This window comes from Pseudorasbora parva, chromosome 23 (assembly GCF_024679245.1).
Source record: "Pseudorasbora parva isolate DD20220531a chromosome 23, ASM2467924v1, whole genome shotgun sequence".
Classification (NCBI taxonomy): Eukaryota; Metazoa; Chordata; class Actinopteri; order Cypriniformes; family Gobionidae; genus Pseudorasbora; species Pseudorasbora parva.
The window spans coordinates 31729476-31745752 of record NC_090194.1 but is presented as its reverse complement, the minus strand read 5'-3'; the positions used below and the strand labels follow the sequence as shown (position 1 = coordinate 31745752).

The window sequence follows — 16277 nt, the reverse complement described above, 5'->3', positions numbered from 1 at the left end:
AAAATGTGCAATTTTCAATAAATGTGAATGAGTAATTTCTTGGGTTTTTATTTCTTAAGATTTTGAGATGGCATGTTTCCGTGAGATTCACCCTGTAAGTTTTAGCATCTGTTTCCCCCTGAGCATTTTATGAAGACCTACCTTTGAAACAGAAAGCGCCCATCTTCTCGCTCGGTAAAGGAAATCCCGTCTGGTTGAAGTAGCGGTACTTAGTCCTCACACCCAGCTGTCCATTGCCGCACTGAGCTCTGGGTACAGAGATGGGGTAGCGGGCGCTGCCGTCAGACAGCCAGCCGTAGTCGCAGCGGTCCATGCCGTTCCTCCAGGCTGCATGCAGTTGACCTGGAGAAGCTAAAACCGCGTCCTGTCTTTCGCACGCCGCCCTGGCCTCATCTAGAGTCATCTTAACATCCACAGCAGCGAAGAACACCTCACCTGAGGTCAGACACACACAATAACACATTCACTTTAAACATATTACACAGCCTCAGTTTCAAACCTTCGTAAGCTGCCTTCTTAGGCATCATACTGTAGACATATACACCGACACACGCTAACCCAAACACAGCAAAATTAAGATCGATCTGGCTAAAATCTAAGGCAACATTGGATGTTCCAAAAGCCTTTCTTTAACAAATAAGGCAATCCCAGAACGCACTGGTACGAAATGGACATGTAATGTATTATTCGCAACAGAAAAGAACTGATATAAAATAGTTTATTTATTTAAAAGTTGACTATTTTATCCAAAATTTGTGCATTAAATGTATTTGTGTGCTTATTAAAGTATTAAGTTTTGCTTAGCAAGATGCTAATGCTGGCATGCTAATTTTCTGACTTGAAATGAGCTGTGAATAATTTTCTAAAAGGAACCAAACAACACATTTTATCATTTGATGTGTCTGTGCACATTCTTTATCTTGCAATATTTTTCAAGAGAATATGAAAGTTAATTAATGTTATTAAGTTTTTGCTCTCATCACTATTAAAGGCACGCATAGATTAAAATAAATTTAATTAAATTAAAAAACATTTGCCTTCTAAATTCTAATTTCTACAATGAAAAAAAAAAAAAAAGTATTGGTATTCTTTAATTAATAACAAAAGTATTTATGCAATATGGTAATATAATAAAAGTAAATTAATGGTAATAAAAGTAAATTAAATTAATGATGTTATTAAGTATTTTGCTGTCACCACCAATAAAGTTGCACATGGATCTATTTTCTGAAAAAAAGGACCATTTCCTTTTTTATTGTAAGACAAAATGACTGAATAATGATATTATTTAGATAATACAAGAAGTTTTTTCCCCCTCACTATTTTTCTTTTGAAACAGAATATGGGAGAAAATGCATGATGTGATTAATATTTTGCCCATCACCATTAAATACACGCATGGATATTGTATTTGTTTATCTATATCGATTGATTAAACAAAAACTAAATTTAATATTTGTGGATATTTGTGAATTTTTTTGAAAATTATATTTTCCATCTAATCAGACATTTTCCTTCCAAATTCTCATTCCTGCAATAAGGATTTTTTTTATTGAGGTGTTATGAGCGTTGCCATAGAAACAAGTAATTTGTGTGAACACATGCTGTCATCTCACAATTATAGTAATTCCGACAAGACGTGAACACAGCATGAGTCTCTCTCTTCAAATGAGGAGCGCTGTTGGAGTATGAGAAATCTGTTCCCTCAGTAGCTGATTTCTAAACTTACCCTGAAGTTTTCCTACATAGCAGTAGACATCATACTTTTCGGAGGAATTTCTGAATCCGTATGTCCTCACTCCTGGCTTTAGTAGCATATCGCCATGGCAACCATCCCGTGGCCTTGTTATCGGATATCTGTGGAGAACAACCCCAGATGTGGTCGTCGTATCGGCGACATTCAAATGTAGATGACATGATCTGATAGATTTGTTTGGAGTCTAGAGCTCACCTGACGGTTTGGTCTGCCAGCCATCCGGCGTCGCACTGGTCGAATCCGTCCACGAAGGCAGAATAAAGCTGCTCGGCGGTGGCGACGCTTGCATCCACATCAGCGCAGACCTGCTTGGCTTGTTCGAAATCTAAACTGTAGCGACTGCTGTTGGCGCGGTAATGAAACACAACACCTGTGAAAAAAAAAAACTGAAATCAAGTTCATGAACCAAAAGCAAGAACATAACTAGCCAATTTGTGTGTGTGTGTGTGTGTGTGTGTGTGTGTGTGTGTGTGTGTGTGTGTGTGTGTGTGTGTGTGTGTGTGTGTGTGTGTGTGTGATACACTAATATATGTGACCTATGCAAAAGGATTCTAATGCTAAACATGGCCAAAATTTAAAGTTGGATGTATGACAGAGTATTTCTGTGTAAAATACTCTCCTTCAGGATTCAAATATGTTTCAGAACGGTTTTTTTAAGTACGGCCCTTTTTTAGGTCGTAAAGGCCAGAATTGCTTGGGCATTTCGTCCAAAAGAACACGTGCGCACGTCAACCAGAAGTTTGGCAAGAGTGTCAACAACGAGCTTCGTTCGGGTTACAGAAGCCGCTGGCAGCGCTGCCATTTTGTTTTTAGACCAGGAAATAAACAATGTCACTAAAGAAGTGTGTTTGTTTCTGGTTGTGAGGGAAAGATCACCTTGTTTGGCTTCCCAAATAACCCATCATTAAGTAAAACAGTGGATGCAGTTTATTTTTCCAGAGCAGCAATGGAGTTTCTGCAAGTGTGTTTGTTTGTTCCCGGTCATGAGTTGAAACCACAGTCGGTGAGTGAAACTGCATCAAATGTCTGTTTTTTGTTGTGTGCAATTGGTGTGTAAGTGCATGTAATGTCAACAACACGAACGTATAGTGAATCGAAAGTTATCCAGGGATAATGGCATGATGTATTTCGCGTGTGTGTGTGTGTGTGTGTGTGTGTGTGTTCCCATGAGACTTTAGCTCCGCCCACTGCACGCCTGCACGAGTTTAGCTGTTTTCGGAAAGAACCGGTACAGCGTATCTGTCTTTTATAAATATGATAAAACTAAAGACTCTGAGATATGAAGGATGCGATGCTACTCCGTAGGTACTCAAGATTAACATGAGACTGACAGAAACGGTGTATTATGTACCCTTTAAAGATTGTGATTCTCCCACGATTCCAAACAGGCAAATAAATAAAATAACATTATTTACTAGAGGATCTGATGAAATTGCTGCAGTTTAATTAAAAGTGTTTAATTAATTTGAATGAATAAATAATTCAATGACTCACGTCACTTGTTTTTTTCTGGGTTAATAATTTTTTACCTAATCTTTTGATTGGATGGAATGCATTTTTGCAATGGAACATACATTACAATGGAATACATTTTTAACAGTCACTTGTTGCCACCTACTGGCGTAACGATGTAATCGATGCAACCGTTATGAAGTTACTTTCAAAAAGTGATTTGCTCAGTGATTTGATCAGATTGGTAATATGGTCAGCGTTATGCATTGACTTCATCTAACAACAAATGTGATCAAATGGGAAGCAATGGATTCGAAGAGAGCCGCCTTTGTACTGAACCCTGGAAGTTTCAGCCACAACAAGAAGCCGTTGTCTGGCAAAAGTCCTTTGATTGTTCTGCTTTTTAGGAACCTACCGTGTCAAATACTGAACATGATCTGAATAGCAAATCACTCTTAGCATTCAGCACCGAAGCCGTCCATATCACTATCACTCACTATATTTGCTGTCCAGAATCCCTAAATGTAACTCTGAACAGTGCATGATGCAACGCAATGGCCAAAGAGGGATATGAATGTGTATGAATAAAATAAATAAAATAAAAAGGGCCGTTCACACCAAGAACGATAACTATAAAAATAGCTATAATGGTAACGATATTAGCATTAATGCAAACACACAATATCATTCTGTTTATTATAAGCGCACGGTGCAATTTACTGTCTGCCGCTTTAAATGCGATTGGTTTTTAAAGGAAGTGTATGGCTGTGGCCAAAACTGGTCCTGCAATTACTTTCAAATGACTGTAGAGCGGTGTCACCCCTCTCCCCCTCCCCCTGACTCGAGGTTGCCAGATAGACTGCAGGATCCAGCAGGAACGTTTGTAGCTGCAGCTGTGCTAACTAGAGCAGAGCTGGCAACCCGGATGCTGAAACACTACTGACTTCATGATTGGTTGAAAGCTGGAGGGCGGAGCTTCAGGCCAAAACACAACATGTCAACATCAACATCAGTTGAGGGCTGCAACAACATTTAAATGACAATATCCTGGCCGGACTACTGCTGGCAGTGATATAAGTATTTGAAATTAACATGATTTCTTAATGTCTAGTGACATATCAGGGCCATTTTATGATTAATTGAAATACATTTTTTGTATTTTATTGCGGGATGATTTCTGTTTCACTGCCTATGTTTTTATTGTTCATTAGAGGGGAAAAAAACATTCTGAAAATGATTCCAATGAGATTGATTCTCTCTGTGTTATTATAGTTGTGGTGTGGACGCTATTTTTTAATATTTAGAATGACTTTTTGAACTATGCCGTTATAGTTATCATCCTTGGTGTGAACGGGCCTATTTTTCCTATATAACAGGGATTTGTTCGCTTAGACTTTTCCTTTTTCAGCTTTTGAAGAGGATTTTAAAACTCTGTTAAAACCTAAAGAACACAAATTAAAAATTAAAACCACAAAAAAGAGAAACTAAAAAAAAACTTTTAAAAAAACTTTAAAAAAAAACAATTTTGGTGATCAAAGGGGAGTTTTAAGGGATACAATTATTGACTACAGGGGGACTTTAAAAAAAAAACACACAATTTGAATTTAACATGCTAAGTTTCATGTTGAAGTTTAATACTTCAACACATAAGCAACATTACTAGTGATAGCTGCTTTAGCAAATGCCTAATCCGGCTCTCAGAACAGGCCATACAGTCGGACTCTGTAATTTGTCCTTATATGGGCTTTTCTAGTCTTTTTTGGGTACATTAGCAAAACTGCTGGCTGAGCAGGCCAGGACCTGAATGCTCTTTCCTCAGAGGGATGGCATTGTGTTGTGTTTTGGGCAAGCGCTACCTTTGAGTGGCAATCAGCGCTGCCCGAGCCTCTACAGAGGGCATTGAGTGTATTTGGCAGGAAGGCACACAGCTCTCTACGGGCCTACAAAACACTCCAATACCACCGTCTCACCTGAGCCAGATGTGCTCATGTTTAACTGCAGACAACTGGGCATCATAATGGGTAAACAAATTAAGAGTTGTTTGTCACCTAAGAAGATCTCTAGCCTGCTTTCTTTCACGTCTGTTAAAGGAATTTTCCAGGTTTAATACAAGTTAGGTTCTTGGATGAATAAAGTTTAGTTCACCCAAAAATGAAAATTCTGTTACTCACCCTCATGTTGTTCCAAACTAGAAAGACTTTCGTTCATCTTTGAAACACAAATTAAGATCTCCCTTTGTTGACAGCTATGCACCTACCTCTTTGACGCTTCAAAAAGTTCATAAAGAGATCATAAAACTAATCCATATGAATCGAGCGGTTTAGTCTAAAATTTCTGAAGACTCGATCGTTTTATATGATGAACAGATTGAATTTAGGCTTATACATATAAACATGAAAATTTCAAGCATGTTCTTAACGTGTGAGAGCCAATGAGGTTCATTCTCGTGTTACGCATCACGTTTGGGCAGCCTCAAGAACCAATGAGGTTCATTCTTGTTACGCATCATGTTTGAGCTTCCTCAAGAACCAATGAGGTTCATTCTTGTTACGCATCATGTTTGAGCTTCCTCAAGAACCAATGAGGTTCATTCTTGTTACGCATCATGTTTGAGCTTTCCTCAAGAACCAATGAGGTTCATTCGTGTTACGCAGCACATTTGAGCTTCAGCAAGAACCAATGGGGTTCATTCTTGTTACGCAGCACGTTTGAGCTACCTCAAGAACCAATGAGGTTCGTTCTCGTGTTACGCATCATGTTTGAGCTTCCTCAAGAACCAATGAGGTTCGTTCTCGTGTTACGCGTCACGTTTGAGCTTCCTCAAGAACCAATGAGGTTCACTCTCGTGTTGCACATCACGTTTGAGTTTCATAAAATTTCTCAAATTGTAGTTTCCATGTCAATAGTAGCCTAATTTAAATCTGTTCATTAAACCCGTCTCTTCATAAAATTTGAACTAAACTGCTAAATTCATATGGATTAGTTTTTCAATCTCTATATGAACTTTTTGAAGGGTCAAAGTGGTAGTTGCTCTCAAATTTAATCAAAACGATTTTTAGTTGTGTTCTAAAGATGAACAAAAGTCTTACAGGTTTGGAACGACATGAGGGTGAGTAATTAATGACAGTATTTTAACTTCTGGGTGAACTGTCCCTTTAAGTGTAGATATACATTCAAAACAGTCCATATTTTCATACACTTTTAAAGAGTAGAGTATGGCGCTAGCAATTCCAAGGTCATGGGTTTGATTCCAGAGAATGAATTTCTATGTTGTGATTTATGTTACAGATTCTGTCGAATTGGCTTGTATCAAAACCAGAACATTCAGAGAAATGATGTTAAAAATTAAAATCAACACCAAAACAAACAATTTAGCAAAATTGATGTTTGTTTCATGTGCTGGAAAAAAAAAGTTTGTACATAGTCCTGGTTGTGTAAAGAAAAAACGAAGTGAATCGTACCGATCGACTGAGCATCATGGAGCCAATCAGCAATAAGGGGTGTGTCCACTCATGACAGGGGAGGATAGAGAGTGAGCAAGTGGGACATTTGTAGAAAGACTGTAGAAAGTGAGATAATACCAAAGAGGAAAAGCTCAGAGGAGTATAATTAGAAGAAGAAGTGTCAAGCAAGAGCTTTAGGACCAGCGTTAATACTGGAGAAGCTTTCCAGTGCTGGAGACACCTAATGGGAAGGCCTGAAAAACAGATACAGAGGATGCTTCGTTTCTGCTCGATGCTTGAGTAACATTGTTTCTGTAATGTTTCACAGATCCAAGTTATGCCTTCGAATGCTATTGTTGTTGTTGAATTGCAGTTGATTCCACAGCTGTTGCATAGCGTGTTCGTTATTTTGGGGGCGGAGCAGTGAAAGGAGTGGCGTGTTTGTTTGGGTCTCAAATTGAAAAACCAACAGTGTTCTGAGAAATCTTTTACTGTACCTTTAATATCTATCTCACTCCTTCTACAAAGCAGAGTGTTATAGTTTTACATCTTTACAAAGGTCTCATTTTTGCAACAATTGTAGCTTTAACTATGAACTGAGTGATTTTTCAGACATTTGTTGTCGTCATTCAGCAAAAAAAAGCATTTTCTTGCATTTCTTAAACCCAAATCATTCACCCTTCATTTCTCTTATTTAGAAAGACAATAGGGCCTTGTCAAGATTCGAGGTAAATCCAGACTCTGAAAGCGATTTTTCCAGACTCTAAAACAAAATAATCTTTCTCTCCTTGTCTCCTGACAGGAACGCTGTTCCATTTTGGCTTTCGATGACTAATTACATCATCACATGTGCTTACAAGAGTAAAAAAGTGCAGCACCATCTGAGAGCCATTGCTGAACGGGTTTGCCAGTGGAAATTATGCAAGATGAACGAAGTTAAAGAAATACCATTTTACTGAAAGTCATTTTAACGAAATATGACATTATGATAAACATAACGATGACGATGACGATACTTTGGCAATTTGTTCTACAATGCACATTACACACACCCATAGCGAAAAAGCTAATTTTAACGCAGTTGTGGTCACATTTAAAAATTTGTGCTGTCTAGGCAGTACATATACTAAAAATTTAAATTTTTAAACTCTTTCCCCGCAATCGACAGAATTTTCCGGTATTTTTGGAGACGATGCTTGCCTGCCATTGACGGAACTTTCTGTGTTTTCACTGTTATACTGTAGGGGTTATACTGCGCTATGACACATCTTTTGAAAGAGTACAGAATCTCCTGATCAACATAGCATATGTAAGCAGATGCACAAAATAAATAACACTGTCATCACATTAAACAACATATGAATCAATAGTCCTTAAAGAGTTAGTTCACCCAAAAATAACCCTATATGTCGTTCCACACCCGTAAGACCTCCGTTCATCTTCAGAACACAGTTTAAGATATTTTATATTTAGTCCGAGAGCGTATCCAAGTCTATGCACACTATACTGTCCATGTCCAGAAAGGGAATAAAAACATCATCAAAGTAGTGCATATGTGACATCAGTTAGTTCAGAAGAATCTCTTGAAGCATCATCATTACCTTTTTTCAATCCTCAAATAAAGATTCAGACGGTTATGAATCATTGATTGATTCATGATTCGGATCGTCAATGTCACGTGATTTCAGCAGTTTGACACGCGAATCATGAATCAATACGCTGATTCACAACGGTTCAAATCTTTATTTGAGGATTGAAAACAAACGTGGAAGAGAAGACAATGCTGAATAAAGTCGTAGTTTTTGTTATTTGGGGACCAAAATGTATTTTCGATGCTTCAAGAGATTCTAATGAACTAACTGATGTCTCATATTGACTACTTTGATGATGTTTTTATTCCCTTTCTGGACATGGACAGTATAGTGTGCATAGACTTGGATACTCTCTCGGACTAAATATAAAATATCTTAAACTGTGTTCTGAAGATGAACGGAGGTCTTACGGGTGATATCATTAATGACATCAATTTCATTTTTGAGTGAACTATCCCTTTAAGAGGTCTTGATGACGTCAAACGGAAAAAATAAGTTATTAGCGATACGATTGGAATATGACCAGGAACATCATTTCAAAATTTGCATGAAGAATCACTGACCACTGACGTCCAGGGAGACCGTATCTTGAGTGTCCTCAATGCCGTGCATCACCTCGCAGCGGTAGACGCCCGCGTCACTGGCCCTGAGCCTCATTATGGTCAGAGACGCATCACCGTGGCTCTCGGGTTGGCTAGGCACCGACACCCTGTCTTTAAACGCCTGGCCAATCTTGATGACCCCATTCTGGGCCACCATCACTATGGTTTCCTCATCGCCCTCGAGTTTAGTCCACTTGAAGCGGAGATAGTCCTGCTGGGTGCTGGAGGCCATGGCCGCAGCAGAGGCGGTGGAGGTGATGGAGGTGCCAGTCGGGGGCGGGAGGATGGAGAAATGGCAGGGCAAGACCGCCTGCTCCGCCAGGGACCCTCGGACCGGAGGACTCCTCTCCACCTTCAACCTACGGCCCGTGTCTGAAACAAGAAGCAGATGGAGGAGAGGAACCCAGGAGAAGACACATCATCTCATCCTCTGGAAGCTTTTACAAACACGCACTTTAAAACCAGACTAGAACAGAATATTTTCACCTTAATTATGAGAAGAATCATTCAAGCTTTAAACATGTAATAGTTTCATGAACCACAAATGCTGCAGTTTATCGCTCATATATCATTATGAGACCAGGATTATTAACATTAATTAAGTTTTACCTGAAAAAATGTAATAATTTTTCATTTTTGTTTAGTTTAAGTTGAAATAGTAAAGTAACTAAAACTAAATAAACGAAAACTTAATCAAAAATATATAGACGGATAATATAATACATATAATATAATTAAATCTAATTTAAAATATTAATAAAAACAATAATAGAGTATCAATGATACTACACTGCAGCAGACAGGAAGAAGTCATTTAGCACATAACACACAGGAAGTGTTGAGCAATTGGAGATTGGTTTACAATTAGAGACGCAGATACGTCATCATATCTGTTAATGGCTGACATTACAGATGTTTTATATATCACATTGGTTCATTTGCCCTAAGTGGAATTTTAGGTTTCTTATCTAATGCTCACTTAACATAATCTTTAAAAACACTAATATTTTAATAGCACTGACTATATATATATATGTATATATATATATATATATATATATATATATATATATATATATATATATATATATATATATATATATATATATATATATATATATATATATATATATATATATATATATATATATATAGTCAGTGCTATTAAAATATTATTGTTGTTTATATAAGTGGATATTTCATTAAAATATATAATAGAATATGAAAAATTTTCAAATTATTTATTAAATATAGCATACAGAATAGTAACAATATAATTATATTTTAATAGTTAAATATTAATATAATTATTAATAATGACAAATATAATTAATATAACTATTTTAATAAATAATATATATATATATATATATATATATATATATATATATATATATATATATATATATATATATGCAATTATTTTTTAATTTAAAATTTAAAAATTTAAAATTTAAAAAAATGCCATTACAACATTATAATGTACGATATGAAATAGTCGTCACATTATTGAATAAATATAGTATTTTATATAATATATAACATTATTTATTATAATAATATGAATTGTATAGTATTTATTTATCTTTTTTTTTCATTTAAAATATATAAAAAATGTTTTATTTATATAAAAGTTTTTTTTTTTTTTTTTTTTTTTACACATAACAGTAATAGGCCTATCACATTTAAATATTTTCCATGTATTGATATCAACCATTACATTAAAATGATTATAGGCTTATCAGTATTGGCCAGAATTTTAATAACAGTGCCTCCTTTATCTATTTTAAAGGTTTAGAGAGTCTAATTGAATGTAAAAAAATAAATATAAAAAAATAAAAAAATATTTGTAATAATCATGCGGAAGAAGAAGTAAGAGTGCCTTTAAAAAAAACACTCATAAACTCACCATCTTTGGTTAGAGCGCTGCAGGCACAGACCAACCAGAGGATGTGCTTAACGTCCAATAACATCTCAAATCTGGAAATAAATAAAGCTGTTCATTTGATAAAAGGAATTAGTCATGAGTTTCATTTGCAGCTAGATTAACGTGTCAAACTGTTTCTGCTTCATGTCCATCCATGTATTTGTTCCAGGTCCAACTAAACACCCACCCTCTGTTTGCTTTCTTGTCTCACTTTATCAATTCAATATGGCTTTGCAGTCAAAAAGAAAACGCGTTTATGAAAGCTATATTCGTAGCTCCATCTCAATAGCCTCTAGTTTACCTCAGAGATATAAGGATCATCCTATGACAGCTGCGGTGTCAAAAACCCATGGCAGTCACACGCCCTATAGTACATTATCAAACACTAGAGAGCGACATCTAAAGCATCTTCACACATCGCTCTCGAACAATTAACACCGCCTTGAACATCTTCAGTCCGCGCGCGCGCTGAAGCCAGACTCGATGAAGACAGATCAATCACACCAGAGCAAACGGAATCCAAAAGCTTATCTGAACACCAGCAACACTGATATCACACAAACACAGTTATCCGCCGTAAAACAGAACTGGCATTATAATGATAATGATGAGATAATAAGTGGACCTCCTCAGAGAAGAACAAAGCTTCAGGGTGACAGACAAGCTCTGACAAGCAATCAAATGAGAAACAAAGAGGACTGAGGTAAATATTCTCGAATATGAAACAAAAGTGAGCAGAGATGAGAATATGGTCAAATTAAGATGCAAATGAATTGACAATACTTGTACATTTGCAATAATATTCATCAAGTATATGCATTGTTAATAATAATTTGAACAAAAACACTTACTTAGTTTTTTCCAGTAGACACTCTTGACTATTCCTGAGTCTCCAAATTCGGTCCTTCGCAAAAAGCGCAAATATTTCTGATGCCCCGACAGAGAGCCGCAGACGTCAGTGCTCTTTCTTCCGCTGGTGCCCACAAAAAGACTGGAGACATGAGCCGGCAGCAAGTTCAAATTCCATGTCCACCCATGATTTCGTCAGTTTCCAGAGGAGGGGCAGAGAGTAAAGAGAAGAGAAACACCCAAAACGAATCTGATCCATCCTCCGTCTGAAGAGGAACAGAGATGTTCTGCGCTCTTACTGTTGGCGAAAACGGGATTTTAAAAAACCCAATTAGGCTAGTCTGAACGTGTAACCTGGGATATTAATAATAAAAAACGAATTAAATATGTGTTTCACTTCTCTTTAATTGTATTAACGCATCGCGCACAATCTTGGAGATTCCGCGCAAAGTCCAAAGCATGTCCATCTGCTCCTAAACGAACAGTTAAGATTGTGACATTCTTCGCTAATTAAAAAAAAAAGATCAACATTAATTCTACATATTATACGCACAGAACACTCACACTCCTAACAATCAAGCAGTTCTCTGTATTACGCGGAGTCGTGCGTAAAAGCGCATCTGCGGGTCAGACAAAGCACTGGTAATCAGACATGCTGAAGTGTTGATGGAGTTACTGGGTTATTAAGGGGTGTGAAAGTGACTAAATTACCCTTGTAAGCTGATGTGAACTGCTCAACTCCACTTCTAAGAGCTTGCCTGAGCTTTCCACACGGGGGAGAGAAGGTACCGTTACCTCCGCTAGAAATAACCCGCAGCAGACACTCGATTTCGCGATTGCTATGAGTGAGATTAAAAATCAACATCAAGATTATTGGTAAAAAGTCCATACATTAGCATTCAAATGTTTGGGGTTGGTAGGATTTGCTAATTTATTTATTCAGAAATATAGTAAAACATGAATATTGTGACATTATTAAAACTTAAAATAAATCTTTATATATCTTCTTGTGAAATCCGCTTATTTTTTTTAGCATCATTACTCCAGTCTTTATTGTCACATTATCCTTCAGAAATCATTCTAATGTGATAATTTGCTTCTCAAGATTTTTTTTAAAATTATATTAAGCGTTGTAAATGGTTGTGCTGCTTCATATTTTTGTGGAAATGATGAACCCTTTTTTCATGATACAAAGTTCAAAAGAACAATATTAATTTGAAATAGAATTGTTTTGTAAAAACAAGTCTTTCCTGACATGTGATCAATTTAAAGGGTTAGTTCACTCAAAAATGAAATTGATGTCATTAATGACTCACCCTAATGTCGTTCCACACTCGTAAGACCTCCGTTCATCTTCAGAACACAGTTTAAAATATATGTTCAGAAAGGGAATAAAAACATAATCAAAGTAGTCCATATTAGTTCATTAGAATCTCTTGAAGCATCAAAAATACATTTTGGTCTAAATATATCAAAAACTACGACTTTATTAAGCATTGTCTTCTCTTCCCTGTTGGTGTTTAATCCTCAAATAAAGATTCAAACGGTTCTGAATCAGTGAATCGATCAGTGATTCGGATCGCATGCCAAACTGCTGAAATCACAATCATTGATCGATTCACTGATTCACAACCGTTTGAATCTTTATTTGAGGATTGAACACAAACGCGGAAGAGAAGACAATGCTGAATAAAGTCGTAGTTTTTGATATTTTTGGACCAAGATGTATTTTCGATGCTTCAAGAGATTCTAATGAACTAACTGATGTCGCATATGGACTACTTTGATGATGTTTTTATTCCCTTTCTGGACGTGGACAGTAGTGTGCATACACTTGCATACGCTCTCAGACTAAACCTAAAATATCTTAAACTGTGTTCTGAAGATGAACGGAGGTCTTACGGGTGAGGAACGACATTAGGGGGAGTCATTAATGACATCAATTTCATTTTTGGGTGAACTAACCCTTTAATGCAGAATAAAAAAACATATTAAACAAATCTTACTGGCATTTAAACAGTATTGCATGTAAGGAGTCGTTGTAGGCCTACAACATTTATACACTATAGGCAATATTTTCCTGTGATAAACACATCTTCAAGTACAATTATCTCATTAAGTCTCTCCAATAATAGGTCACAAAAACTACACATGTAATAAAAGTTCTTGATGATAGGGTGTTGTCAGTGGTTTCCTTGGCGTGTGTAAGCAGTTATTAATGTGTTCTGATTCACACACACACACACACACACACACACACACACACACACACACACACACACACACACACACACACACACACACACACACACACACACACACACACACACACCTTATATATATTTGCTGTTGTGCTCCTCAAACCATTCCTGAACCATTTTTGCTTCGTGGCAGGCCGCATTCTCCTACTGAAAGAGGCCACAGCCACCAGGGAATACCGTTTCCTTGAAAGAGTGGACATGGTCTGCAAAAATGCTTAGGTAGGTGGTACGATTCAAAGTAACCTCCACATGGATGGCAGGACCCAAGGTTTCCCAGCAGAACATTGCCCAAAGCATCACACTGCCTCAGCCAGCTCGCCTTCTTCCCATAGTGCATCCTGGTGCCATGTGTTCCCCAGGTAAGCCACAGACATGCACCCGGCCATCTACAGGACCACACGGGTCAGCCTTCGCTCCCCACGTGCATCAATGAGCCTTGGCCGCCCATGACCCTATCGCCGGTTCACCACTGTTCCTTCCTTGGATCACTTTTGATCGATACTGACCACTGCAGACCGGGAACACCCCACAAGAGCTGTAGTTTTGGAGATGCTCTGACCCAGTCGTCTAGCCATCACAATTTGGGCCTTGTCAAACTCGCTGAAATCCTTACGCTTGCCTATTTTTCCTCCTTCTAACACCTCAACTTTGAGGACAAAATGTTCACTTGCGGCCTAATATATCCCACTCACTAACAGGTGCCCTGATGAAGAGATAATCAGTGTTATTCACGTCACCTGGTCATAATGTTATGCCTGATATATCTATATCTGCAATTGACTTTGATGACTTTCAGTAGATGATTTTGGTAACACAATACAACAAGACATGAAACCGTATAAAAACAATATATTACCACAGTATATAAAAAATATTGAGATAAATATAAAACACAAACCAACACATTCTCACCAGAAAGGTAAAGGTTATCCCATTTCTTTGGGAATTTTAATCTTGTTGGTTTCACAGCCAGAAGCCGTGCAATGTTGTGGCATCACCGATTCTTACTGTGAATGAAAATACACTGACCAGACGGCGGGCTCACAAGGTAAAAATTAAGAGCATACATCACTTCAGCAAGCATAAATCATTCATCCCAGCTGAAAAACCCCCATCTTAAACCAGTCTAAACTGGTTTGCTAGTCTTAGCTGGTTTAAGATGGTCTATCCAGCTGATCGAAATTAAAATGTGCCCAAAACCTCAATCAAAACCAGCCAACAGAACAGCCTGAAGACAAAAAGTTCAGCTGAGGCTGGTTTAAGATGTCTTTTCTTCAGCCGAGATGTCCATAATAATACCAATGATGAAGCATAACTAATGCAACAATGCATGCAAGTGTAAAGTGTAGAGTTGGAGATAAATGCATTTCAAAAGGAAGACTACAACTTAGGAAATGAGAAAAACAAATCTTTATTCACATTTATCATATTTATCACACCTTACCGTTAAAATGTACAATATTGTCCTCTTCAATCACTTCTCGTTGTTAAAAAGTAGTGTTCTTTTTTAAACTTTTATTGTTTAATAGTCACATACCCGATATAATCTCCTTTTTCACACGATTGCCAGTTTATAACTCACGATTCTGACTTTATTTTCACCAATGTGAGACTTAAGATTGGAATTACAAGAAAAAATTCTGAATTGTGAGACAAAATTGAGATTGCGCGAAAAAACGTCACAAAAAAGTTTGGGATATAAACTCACCATAAAAAAAGGTCAATTAGGCTTTTTCTCTTACAATACGGCAAATTTATAGCTCACAATTTGGATTTCACAATAAATTTTGACTTTTTTTCTCACAAGCGAGACCTTTTCCGCCAGAATTGTGATATAAACTCCAAAAAGACAGAATTTTGATATATATTTGTTTTCCCCACATTTGTTTTTTTTTTGTAATACAGATCCATAATGTAGAGCCAATTCACTGTAAAAAAAACTACTTTAAAATGCATAATTGTATTAGTCCTATAGTTTAAAAACAGTACAAAAGTCATGCTTGTCCTGAATGGTGCTCATTAGACCCCAAAGAGGCTCATATATCATCGAACAGGTCGTCTGGATCAAGGTTCGCCGCAGCGGCTGCTGGTTTCATTTGGACGTTTGACGTTTCGGCTTTGGCTTCTTCCGTCGGCTTCTCTCTAAAATTACAAAGTGAAGGAACAACCGTCAACAGAAGGTGAAGGTTAAATGCATAGCAGAAGCTGGTATAAGTCATGACGTTGGAGTAAAGTCTTACTGCTGCCTGATTACAGTGACCCAGTCAAACATGATTCAGCCACAGCCTCCTTAAAACGGGGTCAAGTCTAAAAGCTGTACAGTTCAGCCTGTTTCATCATTTAGAAACAGGAACATACCATGTGTTTTTAGAGTCATACATTTACTAGACGCTAA

At 37.1% G+C, this 16277-nt stretch overlaps 2 protein-coding genes across 3 annotated transcripts in view; both read right to left on the bottom strand.

Moving 5' to 3' along the window:
- Positions 1-11804, bottom strand: part of vcanb (versican b) — a 40171-nt gene extending 28367 nt beyond the window's left edge. Inside the window, exons 1-6 of one of the 2 annotated variants that reach the window (XM_067433520.1) lie at positions 11624-11804; positions 10755-10841; positions 8807-9217; positions 1952-2126; positions 1730-1857; positions 142-435 (exon numbers count right to left, since the gene is read on the bottom strand). In XM_067433520.1, coding sequence (XP_067289621.1) covers positions 142-435; positions 1730-1857; positions 1952-2126; positions 8807-9217; positions 10755-10818 — 1072 coding nt within the window. In that variant the 5' untranslated portion in view covers positions 10819-10841; positions 11624-11804. The remainder of the gene's footprint in view (positions 1-141; positions 436-1729; positions 1858-1951; positions 2127-8806; positions 9218-10754; positions 10842-11623) is intronic. The other variant, XM_067433519.1, reaches the window with a different exon arrangement.
- A 3473-nt stretch (positions 11805-15277) lies between these two features.
- The window catches only part of xrcc4 (X-ray repair complementing defective repair in Chinese hamster cells 4), a 67372-nt gene continuing 66372 nt past the window's right edge, over positions 15278-16277 (bottom strand). Inside the window, exon 8 of the mRNA XM_067433111.1 lies at positions 15278-16024. Within this exon, the coding sequence (XP_067289212.1) occupies positions 15919-16024 (106 nt within the window). The 3' untranslated portion in view covers positions 15278-15918. The remainder of the gene's footprint in view (positions 16025-16277) is intronic.